Source organism: Rhea pennata, chromosome 18 (assembly GCF_028389875.1).
Source record: "Rhea pennata isolate bPtePen1 chromosome 18, bPtePen1.pri, whole genome shotgun sequence".
NCBI lineage: Eukaryota > Metazoa > Chordata > Aves > Rheiformes > Rheidae > Rhea > Rhea pennata.
The window spans coordinates 54,659-69,911 of NC_084680.1; the positions used below are offsets into that span (position 1 = coordinate 54,659).

The following is a 15,253-nucleotide window of genomic DNA, read 5'->3' on the forward strand; positions in this document are numbered from 1 at the left end:
CTCGTCGGCATGGCTGCAATGACGAAACCACTTCCCTAGGTCCCCTCCTTTGCAGCTCCTCCGTGCCTGTCTGTCTGTACTCCCTAAGGGGCCGTGCACTCTGGGAGGTGTTAGATCATGTCTCTTCCAGGTGGACACCAGCCCCTGAGCCTCATGTTTCTTTTGGGGCTGGGGCTGGCATCAGAGACTATCAACTGCCCAAGCACGTGCAGCTGTCAGTACCTGGAAGTGAACTGCACAGGGCAACAGCTGCAAGAGCTCCCTGTGACCATCCCACTGGATACCAGGCAGCTGATTCTGGCAGCAAACAAGATCTCATACCTGCCTGCAGTGGAATTGAGCTTCCTCGCTGACCTGGTCTATCTGGACTGCCGGGAGAACCTCTTGGGGGATGGTCTGGATTTCACTTTAGGCATCGGGAAGCGTAACCAGTAGCTAGGATATTGCTACTTCTATAAAGTGCCTGCCCCAGCTGCAGGCGGTATCACTGCGAGCTTGTTATCACTTTTGTCACTGCGAGTCACAAGCACCTTACAGCTGCAGTGCCAAGAGTGAGGAGCCCGAGGAGGCTCTGGGGAGAGCTGCAGAGAAGGCTACTGCTCTGATTTTCCTGCCTTTTCTTCAGCTGCTCGATAGACTGTATCTTTTTGTTGCTGCTGCAGTATCGCTGCGTCCATAACAGTCCGTTAAAAACCCCTCTCTCCGTGGAGATGCGGGAAGTGCTCTGCTCCTGCCTCTGTTCTGTCCTGCTCTGCTCAGCCTCTCCAGCCCTGAGCTGCCCACCATTCTGCCAGTGTCCCCTTCACCTCAAACGCCTCCTGCAATGCCTTTTTCCGTAAAAAATATGGCAGCTGTTGTGCTAAAGCAGATAGAAACGACAGTTCCTATAACCTCCAGCTATCACAGTGCTTCTAGCTGGCAAAGCAGGTACATTTGACAGGTTCTCAGGATCAAGCCGTGATCCAAATGCTCCGAACTCGGCAAAAGACTTTTGCTGTTCCCATGGGGGGTTCTGGTTTGGGTACCGGTGAAATGCGATTGACAGGGTGAAACAGAATGCAAGTTAAGACTGTGGTCAGAAAAGGGTCCCTGTATCCTTATGACTGACGGGCTTCATACATTCCCACTCTTCCGCCAGCATCCCAGAGCAAATTGGCTCACTTTTGTTTTAAGTTATCCAAAATAATCAATGTACATGCATTGCAGATGAGCGTTCGCTTGAGTTCCTCTGACTTCTGCAGCAGAAAGGCACTTACTCCCGAATAAGAGCAGTTTACTGAAGGCAGGAGCCTTCTTTCCTTCCATCATCTGGCTCACCAAAATCCAGCTCTTTTCCATCTTATTGAGAGAGTCTACAGCTGGACCACAGATATTGAATATTCATGAGGCAAAGTAATCACTGGTTCCCTTTTTCACAGAAACACTAGTGCCGAGGGTAAAAAATTGTTATGCAGCTATGAAATTTGTATTTGATTTTCCAAATTGAAAAGGAACACATCACTGCACCAATGAAAAAAGCTTGATCCTCAGTAATTCACAATAAAATAATGAAGGAGAGCTGGGGAAAAAAAAAAAGAAATTTGAGAAAACCTGTCCATCAAGTAAGAAAAAGGCAGAAAAGAACCATAAGGAAGGGCAAGGGAAGCTGGTGTTAGGACAGAACAGAATTAGGGATGTCTGAGTGTCTTAATAGGCGTAGTAAATGCCTGTAAAGGTACTTATTGTCCTCATACAGATTACAGACAGTTATGGAACAGTGTAGAGAAGTCCTACCCCTAGCAGCCGCCAGGTAGTTTGGAGATAACACGTGGAAGCCCTGAACAGGAGAGTAAAGCTCACTGCAGGCGGTTTGGAAGGCTACGAGCAGAAAAGCAAGTGGCAGCGAGGACTGGACGTATTCGTGTGGGTCCCTGCACAATCCCGGGAAGGATGGGAAAGAGACCAAGGCACCTACTGAAACCTTTCTGATGAGGCTGGGAGGAGATGGAACAGACTGCGCCAGGGCTGGGAAGAAACGACCCGTCTCCCTGCTTCCACGTGTCAGGGTAGGGGAGAAAGAGCGGAAAGACTCAGCAGCAGCCAGCGGAGGCAGCTCCAGTTTCCTCCTCTGTCAGACTTTGCTGCTATGTCCCAGCGACGTGCTGCGGGTGAGTCAGCACAAGGTGTTGTATTTCCTGGAACTGGTGTGAGAACTGGGTAAACTTTAATGCTGCAGGTAAGTGTATCCATGCTGGGAACCCCGGATCACGTGCGCCTATCTGCATCCAGGCAGGGAAAAGCAACTCCCTGTTTGTCAGGCTTAGGCGGCCCTAAAACGAGGGTTGTCCCAGGAGCTGACAACTCTAGCAGAGGGACAGTGGGACAGACGGAACTGAGGGGCAATGCAGAGCACTGAAATCTGCTGCAAGCAGATCCCTGTCCCGGCCTTTAGAGAGCCACTGCAGCTTCACAGACCACTTTGTGCCAGTGTTTTACGCTCAGCAGGAGCTGCGCACGGTCGAGGCGCAGGCGGGAAGTTCCCACAGCTCGACGGCTTGGGGTAAGGGTGAACGAGCCCCGCAGTTACGCTCCTGACAGCGAGCGATAACAGCACCAACGGTCTCTGCAGCTGTATCCACTCGTCAACGGATAACAAAATACAACATAACACAATACAGTATAAATTGTTGCTCGTCCCTCTCCCCTGCTCCCTTTCCCTAAGAAGGACCACCCATCCAGCACTTCCAGCAGCGACCGACACGGTTCTGTCGCAGTAACCGAGTCTGTCGCACTGATTTCAAAACCCCCGGGGGAAGGAGGCGGCTGTGCTGGAGGCCACACTGGCCTTCTACAAACACCAGGAAGAGACATTGCTTCCTACTACGCCCAGCCTTCACTAGCTCCAGAGGGAAAAGCCAGCACCTGTTTTCTCACGGCCTAGACTACAATACGGCAGAGCACAGTCATTATTTCGGCGGAACTGAATTACTGAGGAGTTTCCTCTTTTTCTTTCACACAACAAGCTCGGTGACCCCTAACTGCAAACAACCCAGGTTTCACAGCTTGACTCTGTGGATGCAGACCTCACTATGCCAGCATAAAACAACCTCTTTCAGCTTAGCCTATGGCATGGCAGAAGATGTTTAAGGTTTTTTCAAAAAAATCACAAGTGCTTTTATATTAAAATGAAGGTGCTCAGTTAGCAGAACTCAACAGCGCAGGTACAGCAGCTTGCCATTGCGGTATAATCCAACCGGCAGTATTTTCCTATCGCGACAATAACACAGAAATTGTTCTGATCATTCTGGCTACCTGGTTTGGCAAGGGACGGACTACGTATTTTCACCCAGGCTGTTCAGGGAAAGGAGTGTGAAGTGCGGAGACATTTTTCAAAGGCTTTAGGAAACTCCTCCACTGCTTTTCTAGCAGGACTCCTATCCACTATTGCTCAGGGCACGGACAAGTTAGTCTTGCTTCTGCTTTTCCCTCTGCAGGTGCCGAGAACATCACCTGCTACGTGCCAGAAGGTCTACGCGGCTTGAAAATGCCCGCAGTGGAGGCACAGCTCCAGCTGGACTGCCTGATCCAACTGCACAAGCAGGACTACATCTTTCTGTGTCTCGTTGGCTTCTGTATATTCTCAGCTGGCACTGTGGCAGCCTGGCTGGCTGGCATCTGTGCAGTGATAGATGAACTCCACACTGCAAAAGGGGAGGAGGATGAAGAGGAAGACACAACCACTTAGAACGGGCCCTGGAGAAGCTTCTGAATGCCTGTCCCGAGACCTGAAACCAGGTCCTTCCTGTCCAATTTTGCAAATTGAGCGTCCCCCTCCAGAAGTGATTTTTGTGAACCAAAATAAAACTACAGGAGAACAAAGTCCCTGTGTTACAGTTTTGCTCACTCTGCGGCCTCCACATTTATTCTTCCACCGGGGCGCAGGACATCATTGGCAAAATAGCGAGTGGCCACTAGAACTGTGGACAGTGCCTATCTGCCAACCAGGAGCATTAGCACTCCTCCTGTACCATATGACACCCGCTGAAAAGCAGGATCAGCACGGGGCCTACCACGTCCCACAAACAGGCTTGAGGAATTATGTCCCATGCACAGGAAAGGCCCCAGAACTGTGCTGTAGCCAGGGAGTTTACCTTTACCAAGGTCTTTGGGCCACAAAACCCAGCAGAGCTTGCTGGGACCAGCCCCGAGAGCTCACTGGTGCCCCAAAGAATCTGAGAATCTTCTGCTGTGCAAAGGCAGGTATATGAGCCAAGAGATTAAAAACAGGGTTGTCAAGTCAGGATCTTATATTTACATCTAGGCTCTAAAGCAGGGTGCTCCTGTCACCAGAAGCCCAGGGCTCCAGTTGGTGAGCAGTAGTGGGGGCCAAAGGCTGCTGGAAACCAGGTCACCTGTTTCCAAGCCTTAATGCAAGCACAAGAGTTTAAGTTTAAGCTCTGAGTTTCTGAAAAGCTTCCATGTGCCCCCCCCACCCTTAAACATGGGCAGCTCAATAAGAAAGAAACAAATTTTCTCCCCAGAGAAACTATAAAGAAGAAGCATCCACATGTCGCAGTTAAATGCAGAGACTGACACTTTGGGGGAAAAATAATCTGGCATTTTTGTAACTGTTGAAAAAAAAGACGCCCCTCGGTTGGATCCAAAAATCGATTTAATGGCCTAAATGAGGATTTTGACCAGTCGCTAAAATTCCAGAGGCGTCTAATTCCTGTAGCAGGTACTTCTCGGATTCTCCTGAGCGCCCCACGAGCCCCTTGCAGGCCAGCGAGGGGCAATGCCAACACCTGCCCTGCGCAGACGAGCACCCAGATCCTTCATGCGCCACAACTGGCATCAGCAGGTAGGTTTGGTCCCGACCCTAAGGACTGCTCGGAGCGGGCCTCAATCATGCTGGATTAGCACGGGCTGAAGCGTTTTGCTCATTTAGGGCTTTCAGGAACCTGGGATCCCACCGGGTCCTGTTTTCTTCCTTTCTTACACCAGCAACGGTGAAAAGATGCCATCTGTCCTCCTGCAGTGGGACCCCGCTACACCGCCACTGGTTTAGGAACATTTTGCATGTTTGTCCCCTTACAGACCTAGAAAATCCTCCTGAATTTTAAGGTTTGTATCATATATCGCTGAAGCTGGAATCTTTTAACATAAAACGTATTGCCTACACATTATCAAAGTATTCTTGGAAATGACTTGTGTTTTGATACCAAAGTGTATATACAGACCAGAATAAAGGGAGGTGCAAATAAAATCCTGTCATTTGCCTAACACTGCCATTTGCCTAGGGAGGTATCTGCTTGCATGAAAACACACAGCAACTCCACGTGCCAGACGCTGGCTTCTTCGTCCGACACCAGCTGGATCTGGTGAAATATAAGGGAAAAGCATGATAAAATTCCATTAAGCATGCTAAACAGGCTATCTTATAACCATTACAGTGTGACCTGTCTGCAGACTGTGAATCAAAAGTGAAATTACCAAGAAGTGATCTTGCCTCTAATCCATAGGCCCCAAATAGGCAAGAGTGGACGCAGAGGCGCAGTCTAACGGGCGACAGACGTATGTTTGTTCACGCGTATACCAGAGAAGTCTATAAAGGCTAAAAAAAAAAAAATAAAAAATCACCGGTTAGTTGCAGTAAAGTTTCTGTGGGAAAAGCAAAGCTGAAACAGTTTTTAAAAAGCTAAAAACCATCTCCTGAACTATCACGTTACCGAGCTCCAAGACTAACCTGATCTTAAAGGCAGAAAGATGATCAATTAGCTGAACTGGAATTTAAACTATAGCCTATATCAAGGTACACTCACCAATTTTCGGGTCCTCTCTGCAATATCTGACTCTTTCAGGGGAAGAGCTACCTTATACTAAGCTAATCTCCCAGATGCAAGCCACAGTTAAGGTCGTACACCTCACTGCTATTTAAATCTCACTGATAGTTTCTTTGGAATGCTACAACTAGCAGATAAAATAGCAGTCTGTAGAAACTTAAAATATAGGGAAGGAAAACATTGTTGAAAAGCCACTGGGAGCATCGAGGAGGCAGGCAGCCGTAGGTGACTTGGAGTAGGGGTGACAGATGGCACTAACTTCGGAAGGTTCTCTCCATCAGCGTGGGCAGGCAGCGCAGAAAACAAGAACACAGCCCATAGCTCCCAAGAGCCAAAACAGCTACCTCTGTACTACGCAGTGCTATCAGCACCCTTCTCTGTACTACCACGCCAAAGCCTTTTTGGCATGCTTGCATGTCTCACTTGCCATCCAAGCTCCATCCCAACCAGCAAATACTGGTGCCATTTTACTTCCTCTGCTCTCATCAGCCCTTGTGGTTTGTTACACACACCCAATCTTCTTTGCCAGAGGTCATGTTTTTACTTTGAGAAGGCCTACATTAATACACCAGGTCTCCAGTAATAAGAAGGTGAAACATGGTTAACATTAAAAGCAGACAGACGGCTTACAGTAGCACCTCCAAAAAAAATACTAACCAGATTTTCATTTCTCTGAAGTGACAGAAAAGGTTACCTGCGAGACCTAGAAGAAAGCTGCCCTTGCTGGAAAGTAGCACTCTTCCCTACCAACACCACCTTGGCTTTTTTTCTTTTCTTTTTTTAAAAAAAAAAAAAAAAAAAAAAAAAAGTCTTTCCTTGGGTAACCCTTCTTAGGCCTCAGTCTATTTCCCAACATAGTTCACCCTCAGTTCTGAGTAAACCCTTCAAATTCAATCGCAAGACAAATCAAAAATTTCACGACAAAACATACATATTACTTTCAACAAGAAAAGAGGTGCCTCTCCATTCACCACAACAATGTATTTCAAAAGAAAAGACCCTAGCTCTGATTCCAAGCATGTTTCACATCACTTATGGGTAAACAAAGAGGTAAGGGGAGGGATTAAAAAGAATGTGGTGTTGTAATACCTTTTTTGTCTTAAATCAGAAAAGTTCTCTTTATCCTTCACAAAAGTAGGGGAAGGGGACAAAACAAACAAAACCAACACAAAAATAAGGAACACCTGTGATCAGAAGCTACAGCAGCATTCCAGAGAAAGGGGTAGAGAGATCATACCATTTTCCGACGATAGTCGTGGTTTAGCAGTTGCTGCAATTCCTGAATGTCATCAGACAGCTGCCTGAACTCTGCTTGCTCTTCTACAGGAACAGTGCTAAGCAAACGTAAATAAATAAATAACACAACCACACACTGAGATATTGACAGTTTCAGCATTATTAGTGAAATCGATAGATTGGTGAGGCTAGAACAACCACTCCAGAAAGAATTCATCCTTAAGAGCTTAGACGATCAAAATGATGGTTTCAAATTAAAGATCCACCACAGTCTCTGAGCTACAAAATACAGTTTTCCTCTCACAGCAACCAGGCACTCCCAAAGTCTTATTCTTTGCTCACAACAGCTCTTCTGGCCTCTCACCAGACAAGCCCCTCCTCTAACAGGGCACAACCCAACAGAAACTGCTTTATGCTTCCGGGCTTGCTTCCCAAAGAGGCTAAACAGCAAAGTCAAGTGCCAGTGGAGAAGCTGAGTCTGCCCAGACTAAGCTAAACAGGCTTGGAGGAAAGCTCAAAAATATTACTTCGCTTTGAGAACCAAGCTACAAAGCATGGAGGTGCACATGCTGAGAACGTGTGATGGGGTAAGGGAGAGAAGGTGGACAGTTTGAAAGAAAACTCTCCTAGGAAAGCAAGATATGTTTCACTGCCAGGAAACAAAGCTAACTACTGTCTCAACTTACTGCCTCTACACCGTCTGCCCTTCACAGCAAGCTAGTCCCACACACACCAAAGCCCACACCCGTTACTCAAAGCAAGTACTTTTCTTCTAGTCCAAGAGGAACTACCACCTCAGCTGTCACAGACAAGCAGAAGGGAGGTAGAGGGGCCAAACTTCTGAGCACCGGTTGGGCTGTCCACTATCTACACCAGGTGCAGAGAAGCCTGTTGTTCTCGGTCTGCTCTATCAAACCACAAAGCTCAACTAGTAAGTTCCCAGTTGCACACCCCACACATGCACTAGGAACAGGAGAGCTAGCCAAGAAGGTTAGTGCAACTCAGCTCCTACTCCTTATACTCACTTCAGCTTCTCCAGCTTCACTGCTGCCTCTTGATTTGCTGTCTCCAGCTGTTGCAGTTACTCCACAGCTCATTTCTGCAAGTTAATTACGTGGAGATGTTTTTATTCTAGGGGAACACGGTTTACATTTTGGGTTCTCTCTGAGCTCTGCTAATCACGTATTTCACTTGAAACACACCATCTCTAAACCCACAGGAAAACCCCAGCGTGTTTCTAAAACATGCAGTTAAGAAGTACAACCTCTATGTTCTCAAACTGAGGTTAACATTCCTTATGTTTTAGCAAGCATCAGGAGTAACACAGCCCCGAATCTTACATAGTTCACCTGTAAATCCAAGTAGACTCCACAGCGTGATTCTCGGAAATGTATAAAGTTGAGAATGCCACTCAAGAAGCGAGCTGTCCTCTTTGCTTCTGAAATTAGAATTGCAAGTCATCACTGTTTTGGTCTCCATGCATATTGCAATCACTTAGGAAAAGGTGGGCCAAGCATAATTCACAGAGGAGGCAAGGGATCGCAGAAACAGGGCTTGTCTTCCTCTGCCCCCCCAGCAGGAACATCAGTAACAAGCAAAACTCTCACAAGCTAAGACAGACCCAGAAGTGAAAGCGTTCTTCACAACAGCCTGTCCTAAGCTGTGCGGCGCAGCAGAATCGCCACAGCTGGGAACCGTGGAGACGGAAGAGCAGCTTTCACCATCTAACCGCTCCCTGCGGAGGTATTTGCCTAAGGACTCCAGAGAGAACTCCACAGAGTTCAGGCTACTTTCCATGGCCACGTATTCCCACACCATTTCAAGAGTGCCACAGCTTGATGGACAAACTACTAGCAGTCGAGTGCCAAGCGGGCAGGAAAGCAGCCTGCCTGTCAAGTGCCACCACCCCAATCCCCCTACACTCCCACACAGGACAGACAGCATCACAAGCACTTGCTTACTTGGACTTAGAACATCAGCAATCTCAAAGTCATTAACACGGCACACCGGGAGAAAGCGCTCCCTGCAAGGAAGCAAAACATAGATCTATCTGCAGTCACCATTGCAGTTTTTGTGCTATAGACGCTCACTCAAAAGAGATTTTCTCCTCTTACCCCAGAGCCCAGGTGCAGTAAGCACGCAACAACAACAAGTCCTCTCAGGAGACTAACACAGTACGATCGCCTGCACAGATTAGTGTTTAACGCTCCCATCCCTGCAGCAAAGGCATCTCGAATTCGGGGGGCAAGTTCACCTAACAAGGGCTTCAAACCCCCTTTTGGGTATGATGATGAACTTCTGGCCATTCGCGGTACCCCCAGGCGCTCCAACCCGCCCTTTCACTCCCCCACCCTCTAAATCAAGTCACTAACGCAGCCTCCTAGTCCTCACAGTAAAGGTAACGCATCGATTTAGACAAAAGACAGCTGCCAAGGTTTTTCTTTTCTATTACAACCTTGCTGCCTCTTGCTCGCCTGCAAATTTCATTTTGCTCCAAACCAGAGAGCGCTGCAGCCACCACCAGCTCACAGGTGCTCAAAAAAATAAAAAACAACCCGCCCTCATCCCCCACCCCCATTCCCTCTGAACTGAAGCCTTGGAAGAAGTAACAACCAAACGGATACAAACTTGTGTACTTACATGTGAATAAACAAGTTACAAACAGGGAGAAAGCCTTCAAATATTTGGGGATACACGATGTCAATGTTGACAGGCATCTAAAGAGGAAAGAGAGCAGAGTGAATACGCAGGCACAGCAGACTTCCAGAAAAACAGGCAGGTTTTCTCCACAACAGAACATCACTCAGACAGACTGAAGACACACCTGATGGTCTCTGCACCCCTGGGGAACACAAGCTGCTAAGGCTCCATCTGCGGGACATGCATCTTCTCTCTAGTAAATTCCAAGCATGAAACACCCTCCCCTCCAGAAACACACACAAAAAGGGAGAGAGGGAGGAGGACAGAGGGAGGGAGGGAGGAGGACAGAGGGAGGGAGGGAGGAAAGAAAACCTCCACATAGTCACTGCCAAGTAACAGAAACTCACCCTGGAAAGACACGTCCTAGGATTTGTCCAGAGGCTGCAAAACAAGGCCGTTGGAAAAATGCTCCCCAGACAGTGCCACCGAGAAGCCAGAACTGCTCCCTAAGCCTGCACATTTCAGCTTAAAAACCTCTCCCTCTCAGGGCAAGGAAACGCAGCCGACCCTAAGGAGACAGCACGCTGCGGCCACGTCAGGCGCCCCGCACGCAGGCCGCCTCTCGCGGCGGAGCTCAGGCCCGAGTCGCACAAACACGAACCCCTTGGCAAGAGGAGCTGCTCGGCTCCCCCCACAACACCGCGAGTCCCAGCTCTTCCTCTGCTACCTTTTGGCCAGCGAGCTGACTCACAGCTCTGCTCAACGGACGCCGAAGGATGCCCTCGCTTCTGCCAGCAGACTGCCTCGAGCACCGCTCTGGGCTGGTCGCGCCGTAAGAGGACGACGACAATCAACGTGACAGCGCACGAACAGCTGAGCTGCCACGAGCACGTGCTATCCACAAACGCCCCGAGACTACCATTTCCCACGGGCTTCCAGGAATAACTTCCCGCGTGGCGGAGGCACAAGACGCGCTTGGCCTCACCTCAGCACGGCATCCGTTTGCCGAGGCCACCGGCCACAGCCGCCCTCGGACGCTGCGCGGCAAACGCACGGCTGCAGTGGGCCAAGCTCCGCAGGCAGCGTTCACTGCCCTTCTCCACGGCGCCCACGGCCCCTTGGAGCTGGCACCCTCCTCCCACCAGGGCCAAAGGCAGAGGCCCGGACAGGACAGGAAGCGAGGAGGAACCCTCACCCCACCCCACCCCACCCCCTAGAAGAAACCAGCCCCAAAAAACAAACCCATCAAAACAAAGATTTTTTTATTTAAGAAAAAAGAGCAACTCGGATGCAGCACACCCAAAGCCCACTCTTTTGAGAAGCGCCTTGACCTGAACCAAACTCCCAGAAAACAGGCAGAATCTTCTTTGATTCTCAGGTGCAGTCAGCCGTGCCACAGCAACAGTCCACACACACATCATACTCCTGCTTCAAAGAGGTCTCTAGCAAAGGACCTACTGCAAGGACTATGCCGCAATACTGCACTCGCATCCCTGCCTACACACACACAGCAGCCGCTTCCCTGGACACGCACACAGCAAATCCCCACGCTACACAGTGCCTCCAGCGCTCTGGGCTTTCTGCAGCACAGGCAGGATTTCCAAGCTCCTCCTCACTCTGTCAGCACGTGGAAAACCGTACCTTCCTGGCGGCGTCCTCCTGACCTCACGACACGCAAAGGAGAGCAACGCTTCAACATTTCATCTCTACGGCCAACATTTATTATCTGCCCCACGCGAGCCAGGACATTGCACGCAAACCATGTAGAAATGCTCCAGGCAGATCCCGTACACCTTCTGCAGGATTCTCATGAAAATCACGTGCGAGACTTCAGGCTGCGAAAGCAAAGACACACACCAGCGTGTCACCCGCACCGCGCAGGGCTCCCGGGCCGCCCGGAAAAGCAGCCCCGCCGCTACCGCCCCGAGGCGAGGGAGCCGCGCGGCACCGCTCCGCCGCGCTCCGCAACACGAGCGGCGGCACCGCGCGCTCTGACAGCTGCGGGGCACCGGCCCCCCCCGCCCGCCCGCGCCGCGGGGGGCCAAAGCCCGCGCGTCGCCTCAGCGCCCGCCCCGCCGCACCTTCGGGCCGGGGAACAGGTCGCCCTTGGCCAGGCTGCGGGCTTCGCAGCCGGCCCGGACGTGGCCGCGGAGGCAGGTAGCGATGTCGGCGGGGCTGCAGCGCCGGAACGTCAGCACCTCCATGGCGGCGCCGCCAACCGCCGCCGCCAACCGCCGCCGCCCTTTGAACCCGGCGCCGGCCCCGCCCCGCCCAGTCGTCACTTCCTCCACGCCCGGACCAATCCCCGCGCTCCGCCCCGCCCCCGCAGCCAATCAGCGGCAGCCGTGCGCGGCGGGACCGCCCCCCGGCCCCGGCCCCCTCCACGCGCTGCGAGGTCCCGGCAGCAGGAGGAGCAGCACGCCTGCACGGCGATCCCGGGCTCTCCAGCCACCTGCTTCTCCAGCCTGGAGAGCGCTCCTGCACGCTCCGGGCACTGGGGAGGCACGCAGTGAGCCCCAGGGAGCAGCTCCGCGCGGTGGGATTCAACTCCGCACCCTGGCACGCGTCCCACCCCGCTTCTCCTCACCCGTCTCTCCCCCTTCTGTGCTCCTCCTGGAGAACCTCCAGGGGAGTTCCCATCGCTCTTCTTTTCACCCACTCATCTTTTGGCAACAAGTCTCCGGGGAAAGGCTCCCGTGACCCTGGCCCAAAGGATCTCCGGTGGCCCCCCGACACCGCACCGTGCCCAGCGGCAGCATTACCTCATCTGGAGAAAGAGCGCCGTGAAGAGCGTGCCTGGAAGCTCCCGGTCCAGGTCGGGCTTCTCCAGCTCCGTGCACTGCAGAGGGAAATAAATGAATGAGTGAATAAAGCCGACTCGCAGAGGCTCTCTCCGCAGAGATCTCCTCTCCCAGGGAGCCGGGGCAGCACCTACCGACATCGACAGAGAGGGGCAGATTTCCCAGGCTGAGGTGCAGACGGGACAGGGCCTGGGCCAGTTCTGCCGCGGTTAACGCCCCTCCTCCTCCAAAGGGCTCGACGCCGGAGCTAAGCTGGACGGCCGCCTGCCCGCCCGCTCTCCAGCCGCTCCTCCTGGCGGCCCAGCTCCTGGCAGCACTGCACATATTCCAGGTAGGACGCGAGGATCTAGAAAGGTCCAGACAGCAGAATGCACAAGACTGGATCTCGCCAGGGTGATTCTCGGGCCTAGAGGGCCACAAACCCCACCGCCACTTTCGCTCTTCTCTTTCACTCGCACGCCTCCCACAGGCGCAGCCTGCCCAAGGGTGACAGTCACGACACAAATCCAATGAGAGGAGCAGCCCAGAAGAACAGCAAGCCCCGTCTCCTGGGAGCTGGCAGAGAGAAGCCCCGGGACGGGGACGTCCCCGTCCTGTTTGGCCTCTCCTTGCCGGGGCAGACCCTGCGGCTGCTCTTGCCAGGCCGGGGGAAAGGAGCCGTGTCGGACGCGCGGCCGCCTGCTGCGGCTGCTGCGGCGCGGAGAAGGCACTCACGTGACTCGCGTCCTCGGACTCCTCGGCCGCGTTGACCCTCATGAGCGCTGCGAGGAGCGAGAGCCTCCGGCCGCTGGAAGTGTTCTCCAGGCTGAAGAGCTGCCGCAGCAAGGAAAGGCAGCGGCTCTGCTGGAACAGCCAGGGCAGCCTCTCCGTCCTGCCACGCAAGAGAAACTGCTGAGCTGCAGCCGCGAGCCGCGCGGGGCCGAGCCTGGCAGGGCCGGGGAGGCGCGAGGCCCACGAGGCGGCTGGGGCGGGCAGGGCTGCAGGGGCGGATGCAGGAGCACCGAGAAGCACCCCGGGGAAAGGTGACTGCTCGCAAGGACGCGACGGCGCTACAGCCCGCGCCGCCCAGCAAAGCCGGGCACTGGCAGCAGAAGGGGTGCTGTGCGGCAGGCTGGCACCCAGCTGCGAGCCCTGAGCTCCCTCCTCCTCGCCCCTCGCCTCCGCTTCCCCCCGGGCCCACCGCCTGCTCCCTCCTGCACACTCCCTTTCCCTCTGCAGCCTGTGCTCCCCGCTAACACCCCTCTGCTCTCACCCGTGCCGTCCCCCTCGAGACGACACAGCCCGCCTCCCCCGACAGCAGCCCCCAGCGCCTTGCGCAGCGTCGCCCTCGCCAGGACCTGACTCTAGCCCTAAGCCTAGGCAGCTGGCGGCCGAGGGGCTCAGCACCAGCAAGGAAAGGGCTCTTTCTGCCCTTCTCTTTCCCCTCAGCTCCTTACCCCGCCTCTGCGGGAGGGCAGGAGCCTCTGCTCTTCTGGTGAGAGGCGTGCGCCGACTGCTCCAGCAGGAGCTGAAAGAAGGCGCCAGCCGAGGTGCCCGGGAATTTCCGGCCCAGCAGGCTCAGCGCCTTCCTGAGGGTCGTCTTGGCCAGATCCACGCGTCCCACGTTGTAGCACACCTGCCCAGGAGAAGGCTTCTTCAGGCGGTGCCCAAGGGCTCCGACTGAGCTCACACCACATTTCCCGCCCCTGCCCGACGTGAGGCCGAGGGCCTCGACCGGCTGGGGCCGGAGGACGCGGCGGTCGCAGGCAGGGCTGCTCACTGCGGCCGGGCCTCAAAGTGCCAGAGGTGTCCCCCCCGCCGGCTGCCCCACGCCACCGCGGCATCCCGCTCCTCCCGCCCCGAGAGCCCTCGCGGCCGCCCTGCCGCTTTACCTCCCCTTGCAGGCTCAGGAAGGTGGCTTCTTCAAAGCAGGCCGGCACCGGGGCTTTCTGAGCCGCCGAGCTCCTCAGGGCCTCTGCTTTGCGCAGGCTCGTGAAGGCCTTGGAGCAAGCGCACGGAGAGCGGGTGAGCGGCGCTGCGGAGCCCGCCTCCAGCCCCAGCACTCCCACCCGCCTGCACAGCTCCCCACGGAGGCCGTGCCCCTGCCCCTGCCGATGCCACCCCAGCGCACGCCGCGGGCACGAGCGCTCCTCCGCACCGCCTCCCTGCTGGGCACCTCGCGCGAAGGTCCCGCTCCCCTGCCCCGCGGCTCTTGCCCCGGGACAGGCAAGCAGGAAGAAAACCCCGGCTCCGACCCCAGCCCTTCGCCCCCAAGGGCCCACAGAGGCCGGTCCTAGTGCAGGGGGGAAATGGGCTTGCCCTGGGCAAGGCCACCGAGAGGCCTCCACGTGCAGCGGCCTCTGGCACGCAGGACAACTCACCAGGTAGTTGTCGGAGACGTGCAAGCAGGCAGCCGTGCTCTCCAGCAGGTAGTAGAGGGCTCTGGCATCGTTGCCCATTGCTGTGTGGTGGTGAGCCAGGGGCACGAGCACCAGCTCCACGACGGCCTTGCACTCGCAGGAGCGCGCGGCCCCGGGCGTCCCTCTGCTCCGGCCGGGCACCGCAGGCACCCGTTCCACCTGCGCTGGAAACCGCTCTGCCTCCCTATGCCGAGACGAGGGCACGGAGAAAGAAGAGACACGCTAGCACCCCCGCACTGCCCTGGCCGCCCGCACTAACACCGCGCTCCAGCGCGGCACACGGCCGCGTGCACGGCTGCCTCGTGCGGCTGTGCTGCGTTTCACAGCCTCCCCAGGCGCGGAGAGCATTGCCCAG

At 54.3% G+C, this 15,253-nt stretch overlaps 2 protein-coding genes across 5 annotated transcripts; both read right to left on the reverse strand.

The window, feature by feature from the left end:
- Positions 1-4,646: 4,646 nt before the first annotated feature.
- On the reverse strand, positions 4,647-12,533 carry LOC134148658 (kinetochore protein Nuf2-like). Of its 4 annotated transcripts, none has more exons than XR_009960250.1 (5): positions 12,461-12,533; positions 11,340-11,533; positions 9,699-9,775; positions 5,473-5,593; positions 4,647-5,357 (listed from the first exon to the last, which is right to left on the reverse strand). XR_009960250.1 is itself a non-coding variant. In XM_062591024.1 (5 exons), the coding sequence occupies exons 1-5, from the start codon at positions 11,900-11,902 to the stop codon at positions 8,152-8,154; spliced, it is 357 nt and encodes a 118-aa protein (XP_062447008.1). In that variant the 5' UTR covers positions 11,903-11,917; the 3' UTR covers positions 8,124-8,151. The 4 variants fall into 4 exon arrangements, 2 of the variants coding, with proteins under 2 accessions (XP_062447009.1, XP_062447008.1); XR_009960249.1 differs by lacking the exon at positions 12,461-12,533 and adding an exon at positions 11,780-11,917; XM_062591024.1 differs by lacking the exons at positions 4,647-5,357; positions 5,473-5,593; positions 11,340-11,533; positions 12,461-12,533 and adding exons at positions 8,124-8,157; positions 8,408-8,496; positions 9,020-9,081; positions 11,780-11,917.
- A 213-nt stretch (positions 12,534-12,746) lies between these two features.
- On the reverse strand, positions 12,747-14,937 carry LOC134148778 (adenylate cyclase type 10-like). Its single transcript, XM_062591275.1, has 5 exons — positions 14,860-14,937; positions 14,371-14,478; positions 13,936-14,114; positions 13,214-13,370; positions 12,747-12,845 (listed from the first exon to the last, which is right to left on the reverse strand). Exons 1-5 carry the CDS (start codon positions 14,935-14,937, stop codon positions 12,747-12,749), a joined length of 621 nt encoding a protein of 206 aa, XP_062447259.1.
- Between the last annotated feature and the right edge of the window lie 316 nt (positions 14,938-15,253).